Source organism: Pongo abelii, chromosome 7 (assembly GCF_028885655.2).
Source record: "Pongo abelii isolate AG06213 chromosome 7, NHGRI_mPonAbe1-v2.0_pri, whole genome shotgun sequence".
NCBI classification, from domain to species: Eukaryota; Metazoa; Chordata; class Mammalia; order Primates; family Hominidae; genus Pongo; species Pongo abelii.
The window spans coordinates 115,283,853-115,303,687 of NC_071992.2; the positions used below are offsets into that span (position 1 = coordinate 115,283,853).

Below are 19,835 nucleotides of genomic sequence, written 5' to 3' on the forward strand. Positions count from 1 at the left end.
CAGTGGCTCACGCCTGAAATCCCAGCACTGAGGTGGGCAGATCGCTTAAGGTCAGGAGTTCAAGACCAGCCTGGCCAACATGGTGAAACCCCGTCTCTATTAAAAATACAAAAATTAGCCAGACATGGTGGCAGGCGCCTGTAATCCTAGATATTAAGGAGGCTGAGGCCAGAGAATCGCTTGAACCCGGGAGGCGGAGGTTGTGGTGAGCCAGGATCGTGCCATTGTACTCCAGCCTGGGCAACAAGCGCAGAACTCCATCTCAAAAAAAAAAAAAAAAAAAAAACAGTTTTTTTTGGAATGTCTTTTCCAAAGGGCAAATTGAAAAATTGTATGCAATAATAGCATAATTTGATTAAATGCTTTTTCTTCCAGACTTTAAGTTCTAATGAATTTACTTAAAAACAAACAAAAAACTTATTATTATTTTTTGGAGACAGAATCTCACTCCAGACCCAGGCTGGAGTGCAGTGTCACAATCTTGGCTCACTGCAACCTCCGCCTCCTAGGTTCAAGCAATTCTTGTGCTTCATCCTCCCAAGTAGCTGGCATTAGAGGCATGTTCCACCATGCCTGGCTAATTTTTTTGTATTTTTAATAGAAACAAGGTTCTACCATGTTTACAGGCTGTTCTTGAACTCCTGATCTCAAGTGATCCACCCACCTTGGCCTCCCAAAGTGCTGGGATTACCGGTGTGAGCCACCTCGCCCGACCACACTTATGTTCTTGATAGTCAATCATGTATCAGTCCTTGGAAAAAACTGATTAAAGAAAAGCAGATCACACTTCGGGGACTGTTATGGGGTGGGGGGAGGGGGGAGGGATAGCATTGGGAGATATACCTAATGCTAGATGACGAGTTGCTGGGTGCAGCGCACCAGCATGGCACATGTATACATATGTAACTTACCTGCACATTGCGCACATGTACCATAAAACCTAAAGTATAATAATAATAATAATAATAATAATAAATTGTTGGATTTAAAAATAAAATAAAGTAAAGAATTTTGTACTTAAAAAAAAAAAAAAGAAAAGCAGATGTAGTGACTGTACAATTCTAAGGAAAATCGCATGACTGAAACTTATGCGGTGAAATATTTAACCATGTAGAGTTAGAAGAAACCTCAGTATTCTACTCCTTTGACATTGTGGAGCACTGTGTTGTAAAGGATTAAGGGATTATTAATTTCAGGACAAATAAAAATTGGTTCATCAATTTTGAAGGCACACCTTACATGTAAATTGAAGTGCTTATTTGAGGAGATACATTCTTACTAGAGCAGACAGACTTCTTTCAAGAAAAAAAAAAAAACAGAATACTCAGCACTTGTTTGCTCATGTTATCACTTATTAAGAAAAAATAGCACTAGATGCATTCCTGGATCTGCTTATTGTCATTCCATTTATTTGACCTTCAGTTTTGCCAAAATTCCGTTTTCCCCCCAAAGTGACTGAACATATTTCCAAAGAAGTCTTAGATTTCATATCCTTGATGAAGGCTCTTTACTGACTTGTAGCAGTAAAAACTATTATGAAAAATAAAAACTTCGAAGACTACACTGTATTATTATATAATATTGTCCATGATTTTATGTAATTGTGTTTTGCATTCTATAAAGCTTTATGGTATATAAATGTGTCTTTTATAATTAAATGTGTTTGAATTGATTTCCAAAATTATCAGATCCATGATTAACAAAATAACTTGTATTACCCTTCTTGTTATAAGAAAAGGGGATTTAAGTCTTATTTCCTGATTTTGTAACATGTTATAACTACAAATAATTCTTCTTTAGGGTAATAAAAATAGAAACATTTGCTTTCTGAGACTTGGATAGTATTTGGAAACATTTTGTTCAAGTTGGGAAGTGATTTTTCACTCTTAATAGTTGAAAATTTACAAGTTTTAGGGAAAATCATTATGAGCATCCTACTCTAACCCTCTCCCCCCGCCTTTTTTTTTTTTTTTTTTTATTTCAAAGTCTGTGCTTTCTAAACAATAAAGAACAAATATCCCAGGATACAAAGAAATGGGAAACTTAAACTAAAATTTGCTGTTTCATCAGATTCCTGAGAGTGGTTTTAATTTTCTATAGATGTCTTTAGTGTTTTCATGTGCCTGGAATTTATATAACTTTATTTGTTTTAAAACTGCATAAATTTTTTTTACATTTAGAAAGCATGTCAAAATTGGATTTTTAAATGGAAATATCCTATTATGGTTTAGTTTAGAATTTTCTTATATATAGGACAAACTATATTATTTTAGAAATTCATTCTGGTTATTTATGGAGATGTCTTTTTTAGCTGCCTCTATTCAGAATTCAAAGTTATTAAAATACCAAGAATATTTAGAATATTTAGTGAGGCCAAGGCTCAATAGTGTTTTATTTTTTATTTAAAAAATTTCTTTGTCTCGCTGTATTGCCTAGGCTGGTCTTGAACTCCTTGGCTCAAGCGATCCTCTCACCTTAGCCTCCCAAAGTCCTAGGATTATAGGAGCCACCACGCCAGGCCCCAGCAGTCTTTTGAGACAAAAAAATCCAGCTCTGATTCGAGCAACACTCAGAGTGGATTTTTAGCCTAGGGAGAGAAAAATAAATGAATAAAAAACAGACAAACAAAAAACCTAGTCATGGGAGAAAGGGAGTTGGAGAGTAAGCTTTGGAAGAGTACTATCTATAATTCTGTTAGAACAGACCTTCTGAAAGGGAGCAAGGACTTTTAACTCCATTGCCATTATTTGTTGGAGAATATAATTTCCCTCAGGCATTAAGGGCAAGGAAAAGGTTAAGAACTGCTGTACCACTTAAGTTCTAATAATCTAAGCTTACTCCGTTAACATTCTCTCTATCTCACTTAGAGTGATTTTTCCCCTTTAATGTAAATCAGCTTATGCCATTCCCCTATTAAAGCCCCCTCTTTTCATATTGTGAATTAAAAATTCCAACTGCTTTTCTTAACTTAAAAATCCCCTACCGGCTGGGCGTGGTGGCTCACACCTATAATCCCAGCACTTTGGGAGGCCGAGGCGGGTAGATCACGAGGTCAAGAGATAGAGACCATCCTGGCCAACATGGTGAAACCCCGTCTCTACTGAAAATACACAAATTAGCTGGGCCTGGTGGCACATGCCTGTAATCCCAGCTACTCAGGAGGCTGAGGCAGGAGAATCGCTTGAACCTGGGAGGCGGAGGTTGCAGTGAGCCTAGATAGTGCCACTGCACTCCAGCCTGGCAATAGAGTGAGACTCTGTCTCAAAAAGAAACAAACAAAAAAACCCTACCTACCTCTCTAAATGAATCTATGACTCTGCCCTTTCCTTCATACCAAGTATGTTCCTATTTAGGGCTGTTCTAGCTGTGCCTTCTGTTTTGCTTGGTTGTCTTACTGTTTTGTACTTGACTGGTCCTATGTCAGCTCACATATCGGTTTCATAGGCATTTGTGACCACTCAATATTAATATGTCATCCAGTCGTTCTCTTTTCTATTACTTATAATTATTATAATTATACTTGTCACAATCTGATGTTTTCTTGTGTGTTTGCTTCTTTGTTTTATTTCTCTATTAACTACTATATTGTTAGTGCTTGGCATAGAGTTGGTGCCTAAGAAATATTTGTTGGATGGATGAGTGAATGGACCACTGCTCTAGGTTAGGGTTGCTACCCATGTCATATCACTGTATCTGGTGCAGGTAATATTGTCCACAATTTTCAGAAACTATTTGCTTATATTATAATTTTTATTGGGGTGAAAATAGAGGCCTAATATTAACACTGAAAAAGAATTTTCAGGTCGAAGACTGGAAAACTGATTTAAATCTCAGCACTTTTACTTGTAATTTAGACTGTCACTATACCTTTGTGACTATGTTTCTTTTTCTATAAAATAATATCTCAAAGAGTTGTTCTGAGATTTAAATGAAATAGTGTATTTAGGAGTTTTTCATAAAGCACTAAATGAATTATTTTACATTCTCTCTTACCACCCTAAAAAAGAAGTAAAATACTTAAAAACAAGCATCTTGGGTGAGGCGCGGGGGCTCACACCTGTAACATCAGCACTTTGGGAGGCCCAGGCAGGATTGCTGGAGCCCAGGAGTTCAAGACCAGCCTGGACAACAGGTGAGACCCTTTCTCTACAAAATTTTAAAAAATGAGCTGGGCATGGTGACACATGCCTGTGGTCCCACCTACTGGGAGGCTGTGCTGAGAGGATCTCTGGAGCCCAGGAGATCAAGGCTGCAGTGAACTGTATTCAGGCCACTGCACTGCAGCCTCAGGGACAGAGTGAGACCCTGTCTCAAACAAACAAACAAGTATCTTTACCATTTTTTTTGATAAAGTAATTTTAAAAGGTGAGCTTTTCTTTTATATTATAATTTTACTACATGTACTATCCAAGGATGGAAGTTAAAATTAATTACTTTGGATAATCTATAGTATTACTGAATATTTTATGAATTGCAAACTTATAGACTTAATACTTTCTTCAACCTTTTCTGTATTAGTTCTTTCATTTCTGTTTTACTTCCTTTCCTATGTCATAATCATCCAATTTCCTTTTTATTTATCCTTTATGTATTTTGAAATCTATTTTTTTGCTTTCTGAAATATTTATTATAGAAAATGTAATTAATTTACTAGAAACATGGATATATTTATTCACCTCCAGGCTTTGAAAACCCTGAAAGAATAAAGCTAATTCAACTTTTCTACTTTAATTTCTTCTGCGTGAAACCACTACATTCAATCTAATTGATCAACTCCTAAGCACAATTTTCCTTTTCTGCATCTGTATTTTCATGCAAATATTATTAAACTGATCAGAATGCCCTTTCTACCTCTACCTCACCTATTCAGACCTCTATCTCCAGAAAGATTCAGTTCGTCTCCTTTTTCACTGACTTTCCTAACCTGCTGTATCTGAAGTGGTTGCTTATATTTTTTATACCATGTCAGGTATTGTTTGTAATTATTCATATTTTACCCTTTTTAATACCTTATTTTTTTCATTAACCATTGGTAACTAGTCATTTTACTTTTTCTATTGTATTTTGTGGTTTCTGTCACTATATGTTTCAGATTAACAAACTGTTATGTTTCTAATAGATCTCAAGCTCTTTTAGGTCTCTTTTCATAGCATCTGTCCTAGCATTTTTATTCATTTTGTGTGCTTAATAAAGTTTTTTTGGTTTGTTTTTACTCCCCATTAAATAACCATTTATTTTATTCCAAAAGGAAATAATTGTGTATTTTGTGAGTGACAATATTGTGATGTGTTCAGTGGTATACTTCTTGTGGTCACATTACTTAGATTTGATCCCCCATTTTACTACTTAATAGCTGTAGGGTCTTAGTAAAGTCATTCAGCATCTCTGTGTCTCCGTTTCCTCATTTGTAATAAGAAGATCTTTTAGGGTTGCTGTGTGGATTAAATGAGAAAGTAAATGTAAAATGCTTAACACTTTGTTGTCAATTAAGTACTAACAATCTTCATCAACATTAGTTAAATTATTTTATGACATAATGGAAAGAGGCACAGAAGTCAGATAGACTGTACAGCTTATGTGACCATGGGCAACTTTCTTTGCTTTTCTAAAACCCAGTTTCTTCATTGGTAAAATGGGGATGGTTTATTTTGAGGATTAAATATCACACACACACACACACACCACACACACTTAATATATGTGCCCAGTGACAATTCTCTTTTTGCATTTGTATTGCTGCTGTTTTTCTGAAGCCACACTGCTGCTCCTCTGCCTCCATCCCTCATGTCTGTCTGACTGATTAAAAGCATCTTGAGGAAGTTTTGACTCCAGCAGTTGGTTTGATGCCTTCAGAAGATGAATTGTGAGGAAACTCCATGTTTTTCTAAGAGTCCATTAGATTCAGAAGATGAGAACTGAATAAAAATGTTAATCTGAGGAAGAGATTTTGGGCAGTATCAGTGTGGGTTTCATAATACTGGACTATTTAATTATAATTTGTACCAGTGTCCCACTATTCATTGGTAAAGGAGTCTTGATTTGTGCTTAATAATAATCTATTCATTGAGTGTAAATTAGTGATTTCATCTGACAATAGTGTAAAGATAGTTGCTTATAGAGTTATTTTCTTTACATGTAAAATACTGTAACCATATGAGAAGAATGTCAACACAAACCAAATATTTATTCTAAAAGATTATAAATTCAAAATATTTTCTATACCCAGTAGTCAAAAACCTTCAAAAATTGTTAATGTTTTGGTTTTTCTTTTGAACTAGAGATTGTTTCAGTTGGTATTCACTCTGAGGGGTGGAGAGTCTCACTTTAGGACACATCTGAAGAATAGCAGACAGTTATGAGAGGCTATTAGCACCACCTTGTGGTGTCTGCTGTACCCTGCCATTTACCTTTAGTGCCCTGCCATTATTGTATAGATCTTGATAACCAGGGAAAGATAAGTAGGGAAGACCTCATTTTAACGATTATCTTTTGAAAGTACATGCAAATTTTGATGATTGGGTACTGATTACTATTGAATCCTTAATATTTCCGTAAGGTTTTAAGTGTAAGATCTTGCCTATTATAATAATTGCTTTAAGTGTTTCAGATTCTTAGCTATATATAACAATATAGCTTTGCAAGTACAGAAATAATGTTTTAAGACTACTCTAGTAGATGTAACTTTTTCTCTAAATTATATTATTATAAATAAGTCCTTTTTTCTTAAAATTATTTTAGAAATTAGTATTTAAGTGTGGTGTATTTGATGAATTTTTTCTTGTTTGCTGTCATAAAATGCAAAAATGTAGTCTTTGCCAGTAACCTTAAAACACAATTTTAATGTTTTTTTAACAGAATTTTATAGTCATAAAATAACATTGATTTTAGAAACAACATTTTTTATAACAGAGTATTTTCTTCCAAGATTCTATTTTAGAGTTTTGTACTTTGAACAGTTGGTTCCTTAATATTATTGTCCATTAGCCTATTTTTAGATTTTTCTAATTTGGTTTGAAAGCAAAATGTGTCATTATATTCTGGATCGTGGGTTTATATAATTTCTAATAAATATTTCAATGTTCATGAAGAGAGATGAATATAAAGGCTAAGAATCGTAAGTAATGCAGATACCACAATGAAAGACATTTTGTATTTTAGACAACAAAGTGAAGTATATACTAGATATACGACATCTTTCATGTAATTAAAAAAGGTACAAGTATCTTTAAAATAAATTTAAATTTCCAAAGTTTACTATATTAGTCCACCTTGTATATTTGTAATAAAATTAAACAACAGTTTAAATGTAGAGTTAAATAGAATTAACTTAATTCAATACATGAATTAACCACATAGTAATTATACATTGAGTAGTGTGCCTATTCTAAATGAAAAGTATGGCCTCTACATTAGAATCAGTGTACAACCAAAACCATGTGTATTGCTATACTTCATTTCAAAGAAAACAGGATCTCGCTCTGTTGCCCAGGCTGGAGTGCAGTGATAAGATCTTGGCTCACTGCAGTCTCTGCCTCCTGGGTTGAAATAGCTCTCCTGTCTCAGCCTCCCGAGTAACTGGGACTACAGGCACATGGCACCATGCCCGGCTAACTTTTGTATTTTTAGTAGAGATGGGGTTTCACCACATTGGCCAGGCTGGTCTCAAACTCCCGACCTCAAGTGATTTGCCCGCCTTGGACTCCCAAATGCTGGGATTACGGGCATGAGTCACTGTGCCCAACCTATTTTTTTCTTTTTCTTTTTACTTATTTTTTTTTCTTTCTTTCTTTCTTTTTTTGTTATGGAGTCTCACTGCAAGCTCCGCCTCCCGGGTTCATGCCATTCTCCTGCCTCAGCCTCCTGAGTAGCTGGGACTACAGGTGCCCACCACCCGCCCGGCTAATTTTTTTGTATTTTTGGTAGAGACGGGGTTTCACCATGTTAGCCAGTGTGGTCTCGATCTCCTGACCTCGTGACCTGCCCGTCTCGGCCTCCCAAAGTGCTGGGATTACAAGCGTGAGCCACCACGCCCGGCCATTTCTTTTGAAAACATTTTGTTATAAACTTGAAGATACAACAAAATACTGACTTCTTAATTTATGTAACATTGTTATTTTATGATTATACTTTTTTCATGGACATATTCCAGCTTGAGTATGATCTACTGGCAAGGGCAAAAGGTGGTGTAGCTAGTCTGTTACCTAAGAATTGTGGTGCCACTGACAGAAGCAAAGGAATTAACAGTGAAAGATAATTGTTACATGTAAGTTAAGTTCTTAGTCATTTTCAAAAGGTTTTCTTGGGTAGATTATATATTCTTTCAGGGATATTGGTTTTGATTTCTATAAATAAAATATTTATTATTGCATCATTATTTACATCACTATAGGATATTATTGTCCTTTGAGGGAAATCATCACTCTCAATCTGTTCTTCTCTGTTCTCTTTTACCAGGCAGTACTGCTTATGCACACAGGCTTTAGGGGAGACAACACTGGGATTGACTTGATATGTGTAGTAACTTTGAACATGTTACCACTTCTCAATGATCCTCAGTTTCCTAATCTGTAAAATGAAGATAGTACCTGGCACATGGTAATAAGCACTGGATAAATAATGGCTGTTACTTGGAATTATCATTAGAAGAGAATCAGAATGATCTTATCAGAGTCTCATTGGAAAATTCATTAGACACTCATCTGCATTGTTGAGGAACTGATAGGCGTTTAGTGCCTCTCAGTTTTTAGGCTAAGAAACCATACGTTGTCATATCAGGAGTTGGCAAATTTTTAACAAAAGACCAGATAATTTTTTAGGCTTTGTGGCATGGTCTTTGAATGGTACTCAACTCTGCTGTTTTAGCAGGAAATGGAGAAAAGGTGTGTTATTTTGTATGGCTTCCTTTAGGCATATATAGAAGCCAGTGTCCTTAAAGACCTGCTATAAAGACCTGCTTGATTAAATTATACCCCGCTCTTGCCTATTATTTTAACCCTACTAGGTTTTCATTTTTTGAATGTGCCTACCAGAGCACTGCCTCTCCTCGCGCACAGGACACACTGAGTCTTTTCTCCTCTTTGTCTTTCTCTTGGAAGATTGTTTTGTAGGATTGGTTACCTTAGCCAGATAATTCAACAAACTTTTAGTGCTGGAACATGATGCCTGTATAGGAAAGCTGAAGGCAGAACTATTTTTAGGTCTCCATGTAATTTTTTATCTAAGATAATGATGATTATGATAATAATGATGGAGTAGCTATTACTTTTTAAGTTCCTACTGTATAATAGGCATGTTATAAATGTCTCATTCAGTCTTCATAACAACCCTACAAGTTACGTGGTGTTAGTCTCATTTTACATTTAGGCAGTCTGCAGTGAAGTGATGTGGTCAAGAATACACAACAATCAGTGCCAGATATGGGCACACACCTTTGACTCCAAAGCCTTCTGCTCCTCTCTGTTTCCATTAAACTTTGACCATGACTAGGACATTCGTTTACTTTGTTGTTTTTACTAAATAAATGTTGATAAGGGCAGCTATTACATTTTAATTTGTCTTTTTTTTTTTTTTTTTTTGAGACGGAGTCTCGCTGTGTCGCCGAGGTTGGAGTGCAGTGGCGCGATCTGGCTCGCTGCAAGCTCCGCCTCCCAGGTTCACGCCATTCTCCTGCCTCAGCCTCCTGAGTAGCTGGGACTATAGGTGCCCGCCACCACGCCTGCTAATTTTTTTTGTATTTTTAGTAGAAACCAGGTTTCACTGTGTTAGCCAGGATGGTCTTGATCTCCTGACCTCGTGATCCTCCTGCCTTGGCCTCCCAAGGTGCTGGGATTACAGGCGTGGGACACCGCACCTGGCCTAATTTGTCTTTATGCCATTAGTTTCTATTATAGTGAATAACTAATAAATGTTAATTTAGTTAATGATTGAATAATTGAGGGCAGATTCAACATAAATGATGAAGTAAGGGAAAAATGATCTTATTTGAATTAGAAGGTCTCCATCGGAAATGTAGTATGAGTAAAGAGAAACATTTAAAATAAAGTGTCTTTCCTAAAACCCATTCAGGGCATTTAGGTTTTAAATGCCTCTCCATTGTGTATATGCATCACATTTTAAAAATCTGTTCATCTGCTGATGGACATTTAGGTTGCTTCCAAATCTTGGCTATTGTGAACAGTGCTGCAACAAACATGGGAGTGTAGATATCTCTTCGATACACTGATTTCCTTTCCTTTGGGTTTATACCCAGCAGTGGGATTCTTGGATAGTATGGTTGCTCTATATTTACCATTTGCATGTCTTCTTTTGAGACATGTCTACTCCGGTTATTAATCCCTTGTCAGATGAGTAGTTTGCAAACATTTTCTCCCATTCTGTGTGTTGTCTCTTCACTTTGTCGATTGTTTCCTTCGCTGTACAGAAGTGTTTTAACTTGATGTGACCCCATTTGTCGATTTTTGCTTGTGGGGTATTACTCAAGAAATCTCTGCTGAGAGCAATGTTTTGGAGAGTTTTCTCAGTGATTACTTTTAGTAGTTTCGTAGTTTGAGGTCTTAGAGTCTTTAATCTACTTGGATTTGATTTTTGCATATGGCGAGAGATAGACGGATGGGATCTAGTTTTATTCTTATGCCTATGGATATCTAGTTTTCCCAGCACCATTCATTGAAGAGATTCTCCTTTCCCCAATACATGTTCTTGGCACCGTTGTTGAAAATGAGTTCACTGTAGATGGATGGATTTGTTTCTGGGTTCTCTATTCTGTTCCATTTGTCTATGTCTGTTTTTATGCCTGTGCCATGTTATTTTGTTTACTGTAACTCTGTAGTAAAACTTGAAATCAGGTAATGTTCAATTTTTTTCTTTTTATTCAAAATTGGTTTGGCTATTTTGGGTCTGTTTTTGATTCCATTTTATTTTTAGGATAATTTTTTGGTTTTTCTGTGAAGAATGTCATTGGTATTTTGATAGGGATTGCAATGAATATGTAGATTGCTCTGGGTAGTATGGACATTTTAACAATATTGATTCTTCTAATCCATGAACATGAAATATATTTTTATTTTATTGTGCCTTCTTTGTTTCTTGCATCAATGTTTTATAGTTTTCATTGTAGAGGTCTTTCACTTCCTTGGTTAAATTTATTCCTAGTTATTTTATTTGTAGCTATTGTAAATGGGATTACTTTCTTGATTTCTTTTTCAAAGATTGTTTGCTGTTGGCATATAGAAATCTTACTGATTTTTGTATGTTGATTTTGTATCCTGCAGCTTTACTGAATTTATCAGTTCTAATAGCTTTTTTGGTGGAGTATAAAATCATATCATCTGCAAACAATGATAATTTAACTTGTTTCTTTCCAATTTGGATGCCTTTTATTTTTTTCTCTTGTCTAATTGCTCTAGCTAGGATTCCAGAACTCTGCTGAATAATAGTAGTGAAGTGGGTACCCTTGTCATGTTCCAGTTCTCAGAGGAAGGGCTTTCCAATTTTCCCCATTCAGTATGATACTAGCTGCGGGTCTGTTATATGTGGCTTTTATTATATTGAGGTATGTTCCTTCTGTACTCTGTCTTTTGAGGATTTTTATCAAGGAAGAATGTTGAATTTTATCAAATGCTTTTTCAAAATCAGTTGAAATGATCTTATGGTTTTCTCCTTAATTCTGTTGATGTGATGTATCACATTAGTTGATTTGCATATGTTGAACCATGCTTGCATACCCGGGATAAATCCCACTTGGTCATGATGAATGCTTTTTTTTAATGTATTGCTGTATTGATGAATTTGGTTTGCTATTATTTTGTTGAGGATTTTTGCATCAATATTCATTATAGATACTGTCCTGTAGTTTTCTTTTTTGTTTTTGTTTTTGAGACAAGGTCTTACTCTGTCACCTAGGCTGGAGTGCAATGACATGCTCATGGCTCACTACAGCCTTGACCTTCCAGGCTCAAGTGACCCTCCCACCTCAGCCTCCCAAGTAGCTGGGACTACAGACATGTGCTACCATGCACAACTAATTTTCGTATTTTTAGTAGAGACAGGGTTTCGCCATATTGCCCAGGCTGGTCTTGAACTCGTGGCTTGAAGCAATGCCCCTGCCTCAGCCTCCCAAAGTGCTGGGATTACAAGTGAGAGCCACTGCACCCATTGTAGTTTTCTTTTTTTGATGTGTCTTTGTCTGGTTTTTGGGATCAGGGTAATACTTGCCTCGTAGAATGAGTTTGGAAGTATTACCTTCTCTATTATTGAAAATAGTTTGAGTAGGATTGGTATTAGTTTTTCTTTAAATGTTTGGTAGAATTCAGCAGTCAAGCCATTTGGTTCTGGACTCTTCTTTGCTAGGAGACTTTTTGTTACAGCTTTGATCTCATTACTTGCTATTGGTTGGTTCAGGTTTTGTATTTCTTCATGCTTCAATCTTGGTAGGTTATATGTAACGAGGAATTTATCCATTTCTTCTAGATTTTCTAATTTATTGTTATATAGTTGCTGATAGTAGCCACTAATGATCCTTCGAATTTCTGTGGTATTGGTTGTAATGTCTCCTTTTTCATCTTTGATTTTATTTGTATCTTATCTTTTTTTTTTCTTTATCTGGCTGAAACTTTGTCAATTTTGTTTACCTTTTCAAAAAATCAATTTTATTTCATTGATCTTTTTTTTTTTTTTTTTCTTTTATTATTATTATTATTATTATTATTATACTTTAGGTTTTATGGTACATGTGCGCAATGTGCAGGTAAGTTACATATGTATACATGTGCCATGCTGGTGCGCTGCACCCACCAACTCGTCATCTAGCATTAGGTATATCTCCCAATGCTATCCCTCCCCCCTCCCCCCACCCCACAACAGTCCCCAGAGTGTGATGTTCCCCTTCCTGTGTCCATGTGTTCTCATTGTTCAATTCCCACCTATGAGTGAGAATATGTGGTGTTTGGTTTTTTGTTCTTGCGATAGTTTACTGAGAATGATGATTTCCAATTTCATCCATGTCCCTACAAAGGACGTGAACTCATCATTTTTTATGGCTGCATAGTATTCCATGGTGTATATGTGCCACATTTTCTTAATCCAGTCTATCATTGTTGGACATTTGGGTTGGTTCCAAGTCTTTGCTATTGTGAATAATGCCGCAATAAACATACGTGTGCATGTGTCTTTATAGCAGCATGATTTATAGTCCTTTGGGTATATACCCAGTAATGAGATGGCTGGGTCGAATGGAATTTCTAGTTCTAGATCCCTGAGGAATCGCCACACTGACTTCCACAATGGTTGAACTAGTTTACAGTCCCACCAACAGTGTAAAAGTGTTCCTATTTCTCCACATCCTCTCCAGCACCTGTTGTTTCCTGACTTTTTAATGATTGCCATTCTAACTGGTGTGAGATGGTATCTCATTGTGGTTTTGATTTGCATTTCTCTGATGGCCAGTGATGGTGAGCATTTTTTCATGTGTTTTTTGGCTGCATAAATGTCTTCTTTTGAGAAGTGTCTGTTCATGTCCTTCGCCCACTTTTTGATGGGGTTGTTTGTTTTTTTCTTGTAAATTTGTTGGAGTTCATTGTAGATTCTGGATATTAGCCCTTTGTCAGATGAGTAGGTTGCGAAAATTTTCTCCCATTTTGTAGGTTGCCTGTTCACTCTGATGGTGGTTTCTTTTGCTGTGCAGAAGCTCTTGAGTTTAATTAGATCCTATTTGTCAATTTTGGCTTTTGTTGCCATTGCTTTTGGTGTTTTAGACATGAAGTCCTTGCCCATGCCTATGTCCTGAATGGTAATGCCTAGGTTTTCTTCTAGGGTTTTTATGGTTTTAGGTCTAACATTTAAGTCTTTAATCCATCTTGAATTGATTTTTGTATAAGGTGTAAGGAAGGGATCCAGTTTCAGCTTTCTACATATGGCTAGCCAGTTTTCCCAGCACCATTTATTAAATAGGGAATCCTTTCCCCATTTCTTGTTTTTGTCAGGTTTGTCAAAGATCAGATACTTGTAGATATGTGGCATTATTTCTGACGGCTCTGTTCTGTTCCATTGATCTATATCTCTGTTTTGGTACCAGTACCATGCTGTTTTGGTTACTGTAGCCTTGTAGTATAGTTTGAAGTCAGGTAGTGTGATGCCTCCAGCTTTGTTCTTTTGGCTTAGGATTGACTTGGCGATGCGGGCTCTTTTTTGGTTCCATATGAACTTTAAAGTAGTTTTTTCCAATTCTGAGAAGAAAGTCATTGGTAGCTTGATGGGGATGGCATTGAATCTGTAAATTACCTTGGGAAGGATGGCCATTTTCATGATATTGATTCTTCCTACCCATGAGCATGGAATGTTCTTCCATTTGTTTGTATCCTCTTTTATTTCCTTGAGCAGTGGTTTGTAGTTCTCCTTGAAGAGGTCTTTCACATCCCTTGTAAGTTGGATTCCTAGGTATTTTATTCTCTTTGAAGCAATTGTGAATGGGAGTTCACTCATGATTTGGCTCTCTGTTTGTCTGTTATTGATGTATAAGAATGCTTGTGATTTTTGCACGTTGATTTTGTATCCTGAGACTTTGCTGAAGTTGCTTATCAGCTTAAGGAGATTTTGGGCTGAGACAATGGGGTTTTCTAGATATACTATCATGTCATCTGCAAACAGGGACAATTTGATTTCCTCTTTTCCTAATTGAATACCCTTGATTTCCTTCTCCTGCCTAATTGCCCTGGCCAGAACTTCCAACACTATGTTGAATAGAAGTGGTGAGAGAGGGCATCCCTGTCATGTGCCAGTTTTCAAAGGGAATGCTTCCAGTTTTTGCCCATTCAGTATGATATTGGCTGTGGGTCTGTCATAAATAGCTCTTATTATTTTGAGATACGTCCCATCAATTCCTAATTTATTGAGAGTTTTTAGCATGAAGGGTTGTTGAATTTTGTCAAAGGCCTTTTCTGCATCTATTGAGATAATCATGTGGTTTTTGTCTTTCGTTCTGTTTATATGCTGGATTACATTTATTGATTTGCGTATATTGAACCAGCCTTGCATCCCAGGGATGAAGCCCACTTGATCATGGTGGATAAGCTTTTTGATGTGCTGCTGGATTCTGTTTGCCAGTATTTTATTGAGGATTTTTGCATCAATGTTCATCAAGGATATTGGTCTAAAATTCTCTTTTTTTGTTGTGTCTCTGCCAGGCTTTGGTATCAGGATGATGCTGGCCTCATAAAATGAGTTAGGGAGGATTCCCTCTTTTTCTTTTGATTGGAATAGTTTCAGAAGGAATGGTACCAGCTCCTCCTTGTACCTCTGGTAGAATTCGGCTGTGAATCCATCTGGACCTGGACTTTTTTTGGTTGGTAAGCTATTGATTATTGCCACAATTTCAGCTCCTGTTATTGGTCTATTCAGAGATTCAACTTCTTCCTGGTTTAGTCTTGGGAGGGTGTATGTGTCGAGGAATTTATCCATTTCTTCTAGATTTTCTAGTTTATTTGCATAGAGGTGTTTGTAATATTCTCTGATGGTAGTTTGTATTTCTGTGGGATCGGTGGTGATATCCCCTTTATCATTTTTTATTGCATCTATTTGATTCTTCTCTCTTTTTTTCTTTATTAATCTTGCTAGCGGTCTATCAATTTTGTTGATCCTTTCAAAAAACCAGCTCCTGGATTCATTTATTTTTTGAAGGGTTTTTTGTGTCTCTATTTCCTTCAGTTCTGCTCTGATTTTAGTTATTTCTTGCCTTCTGCTAGCTTTTGAATGTGTTTGCTCTTGCTTTTCTAGTTCTTTTAATTGTGATGTTAGGGTGTCAATTTTGGATCTTTCCTGCTTTCTCTTGTGGGCATTTAGTGCTATAAATTTCCCTCTACACACTGCTTTGAATGCATCCCAGAGATTCTGGTATGTTGTGTCTTGGTTCTCGTTGGTTTCAAAGAACATCTTTATTTCTGCCTTCATTTCGTTATGTACCCAGTAGTCATTCAGGAGCAGGTTGTTCAGTTTCCACGTAGTTGAGCGGTTTTGAGTGAGATTCTTAATCCTGAGTTCTAGTTTGATTGCACTGTGATCTGAGAGACAGTTTGTTACAATTTCTGTTCTTTTACATTTATTGAGGAGAGCTTTACTTCCAAGTATATGGTCAATTTTGGAATAGGTGTGGTGTGGTGCTGAAAAGAATGTATATTCTGTTGATTTGGGGTGGAGAGTTCTGTAGATGTCTATTAGGTCCGCTTGGTGCAGAGCTGAGTTCAATTCCTGGGTATCCTTGTTGACTTTCTGTCTCGTTGATCTGTCTAATGTTGACAGTGGGGTGTTAAAGTCTCCCATTATTAATGTGTGGGAGTCTAAGTCTCTTTGTAGGTCACTCAGGACTTGCTTTATGAATCTGGGTGCTCCTGTATTGGGTGCATATATATTTAGGATAGTTAGCTCTTCTTGTTGAATTAATCCCTTTACCATTATGTAATGGCCTTCTTTGTCTCTTTTGATCTTTGTTGGTTTAAAGTCTGTTTTATCAGAGACTAGGATTGCAACCCCTGCCTTTTTTTGTTTTCCATTTGCTTGGTAGATCTTCCTCCATCCTTTTATTTTGAGCCTATGTGTGTCTCTGCACGTGAGATGGGTTTCCTGAATACAGCACACTGATGGGTCTTGAGTCTTTATCCAATTTGCCAGTCTGTGTCTTTTAATTGGAGCATTTAGTCCATTTACATTTAAAGTTAATATTGTTATGTGTGAATTTGATCCTGTCATTATGATGTTAGCTGGATATTTTGCTCGTTAGTTGATGCAGTCTCTTCCTAGTCTCGATGGTCTTTACATTTCGGTATGATTTTGCAGTGGCTGGTACCGGTTGTGCCTTTCCATGTTTAGCGCTTCCTTCAGGAGCTCTTTTAGGGCAGGCCTGGTGGTGACAAAATCTCTCAGCATTTGCTTGTCTGTAAAGTATTTTATTTCTCCTTCACTTATGAAGCTTAGTTTGGCTGGATATGAAATTCTGGGTTGAAAATTCTTTTCTTTAAGAATGTTGAATATTGGCCCCCACTCTCTTCTGGCTTGTAGGGTTTCTGCCGAGAGATCCGCTGTTAGTCTGATGGGCTTCCCTTTGATGGTAACCCGACCTTTCTCTCTGGCTGCCCTTAACATTTTTTCCTTCATTTCAACTTTTGTATTTTCTTCATTTCAATTTCATTTATTTCTGCTCTGATCTTTATTATTTCTTTTATTCTACTGATTTCAGATTTGCTTGCTCTTGCTTTTCCAGTTATTTAAGATATATCATTAGGTTGTTTATTTGAAGTTTTTCTTATTTTTGATGCATTTGTTTATAGCTATAAACTTAGCTGTAAACTCCCCCTTAGTACTGCTTTTGTTGTTTTGGTATGCTGTTTCCATTATTATTTGTTTCAAGAAATTTTCCAATTTTCTTCTTCTTCTTCTTCTTCGTCTTCGTCCTCGTCCTCCTCCTCCTCCTCCTCCTCCTCCTCCTCCCCCTCCCCCTCCCCCTCCTCCTCCCCCTCCCCCTCCCCCTCCCCCTCCCCCTCCCCCTCCTCCTCCCCCTCCCCCTCCCCCTCCTCCTCCTCCTCCTCCTCCTCCTCCTCTTCTTCCTCCTCCTCCTCCTCTTCTTCTTCTTCTTCTTCCTCCTCCTCTTCTTCCTCCTCTTCTTCCTCCTCTTCTTCCTCTTCCTCTTCCTCTTCCTCTTCCTCTTCCTCCTCTTCTTCTTCTTCTTCCTTTCTTTCTTTCTTTCTTCTTTCTTCTTCTTCTTCTTTTGAGGCAGAGTCTCGCTCTGTCACCCAGGCTGGAGTGCAGTGGCATGATCTCGACTCACTGCAACCTCTGCCTCCAGGGTTCAAGCGATTCTTCTCCCTCAGCCTCCCGAGTAGCTGGGACTACAGGTGCACACCACCACGCTTGGCTAATTTTTGTATTTTTAGTAGAGATGGGGTTTCACCATATTGGCCAGGCTGGTCTCAAAATCCTGACCTTGTGATCCGCCCCCTCAGTCTCCCAAAGTGCTGGAATTATAGACATGAGCCACCATGCCCAGCGCTCCAATTTTCTCCTTAATTTCTTTATTGATCCACTGGTCATTCAGGGGCATATTGTTTAATTTTCAAATGTTCCAATGTTCCTCTTGTTACTGATTTCTAGTTTTATTCCACCGTGGTCAGAGAAGATGCTTGATACTATCTGAGGTTTTTGTTGTTTTTTTTTTTTTAATGTTTTAAGACTTGTTTTGTGACCTAATATATGATTTATCCTTGAGAAAGATCCATGTGCTAAAGAGAAGAATTTGTATTCTGTCGCCATTGAATGAAATGTTTTGTAAATATCTATTAGGTCCATTTGGTCTACAGTACAGATTAAATCTGATGTTTCTGTGTTGATTTTCTTTCTGACAGATCTCTCCAGTGCTGAAAGTTGGGTGTTGAAGTCTCTACCTTTTATTGTATTGGGGTCTATCTTTCTAGCCCTAATAATATTTGCTTTATATATCTGGGTGCTCCAGTGTTTGGTATATTAAAATTTACAATTATATCCCCTTCCTGAATCTACCATATATCATTATATAATGACCTCCTTTCTCTCTTAAAGTTTTTGTCTTGAAATGTATTTTGTCGGATATAAGTATAGCTACTCCCGCACTTTTTTGGTTTCCATTTGCATGGAATTTCTTTTTCCATCCCTTTATTTTGTATTTGAGTGTCTTTATGGGTGAAGTGTGTTTCTGTAGGCAGTAGATCATTGGGTCTTGTTTTTGTTTTTTTTTTTTTTAATCCATTCAGCCACTCTGTGTCTTTTGATTGGACAGGTTAGTCCATTTACATTCAGTGTTATTATTGATAAGTAAAGACTTTCTTCTGCCGTTTCTTATTGTTTTCTCAATTGTTTTGCGGTATTCATTCTTTTCTATTTTCCTATCTTTTTTTTAGGGAAGTTAATTTTCTATGATGGTATGATTTAATTTCTTGCTTTTATTTTTTGTGTATCTGTTGTATGTTTTTTGATTTAATGTTACTATGAGACATGCAAGTACTATCTTATAACGCATTATTTTAAACTGATGACAGCTTATCACTGCTTGCATAAACAAACAAGCAATCAAGAAAAATTAAAACTAACAAAAACTCTACACATTAACTTTACCCCCTTGCTTTTTAACTTTTTGTTTTTTCTATGTATATCTTATTGTACTGTCAATGTCTTGAAAAGTTTTTGTAGTTATTGTCCTAGATTGGTTCATCTTTTAGTCTTTCTACTTAATAGTTTGTACACTACAATTACAGCATTACAGTATTCTGTGTTTTTTCTGTGTGCTTACTATTACCATAGAGTTTTGTACCTTCAGATGTTTTCTTATTGCTTAATGTCCTTTTCTTTCTGATTGAAGAAATTCCTTTAGCATTTCTTTTAGGACAGGTCTGGTGTTGATGAAATCTCTCAGATTTTGTTTGTTTGGGTAAGTCTTTATTTCTCCTTCATGTTTGAATGATATTTTCACAGGATATACTATTCTAGGGTAAAAGGTTTTTCCCTTCAGAACTTTAAATATTTCATGCCACTTTCTCCTGGCCTGTAGTTTCCACTGACAAGTCTGCTGCCAGACATACTGGAGCTCCATTGTAAGTTTATTTGTTTCTTTTCTGTTGCTTTTAGGATCCTTTCTTCATCCTTGACTTTTAAGAGTTTGATTATTAAATTTCATAAGATTGTCTTCTTTGGGTCAAATCTGGTTGGTGTTCTGTAAACCTCTTATACTGGAATATTGATATCTTACTCTAGGTTTGGGAAGTCCTCCGTTATTATCCTTTTGAGTAAACTTTCTACACCTATATCTCTCCCTGCCTCCA

The 19,835-nt window shown here is 36.7% G+C and overlaps 1 protein-coding gene across 19 annotated transcripts in view; it reads left to right on the forward strand.

The window, feature by feature from the left end:
• VPS13B (vacuolar protein sorting 13 homolog B) overlaps nt 1-19,835 on the forward strand; it is a 916,166-nt gene that overhangs the window by 362,995 nt on the left and 533,336 nt on the right. For 12 of the 19 annotated variants that reach the window (XR_008509424.2, XM_054519206.2, XM_054519208.2 and 9 more), the window contains one exon: nt 4,007-4,132. The exons of the other annotated variants lie outside the window; for them this stretch is intronic. Coding sequence is in view for 11 of the 12 variants with exons in the window: in XM_054519206.2 (XP_054375181.2) it covers nt 4,007-4,132 (126 nt within the window). In the remaining variant the exon portion in view is untranslated. The remainder of the gene's footprint in view (nt 1-4,006; nt 4,133-19,835) is intronic. 19 annotated transcript variants of the gene reach the window in all.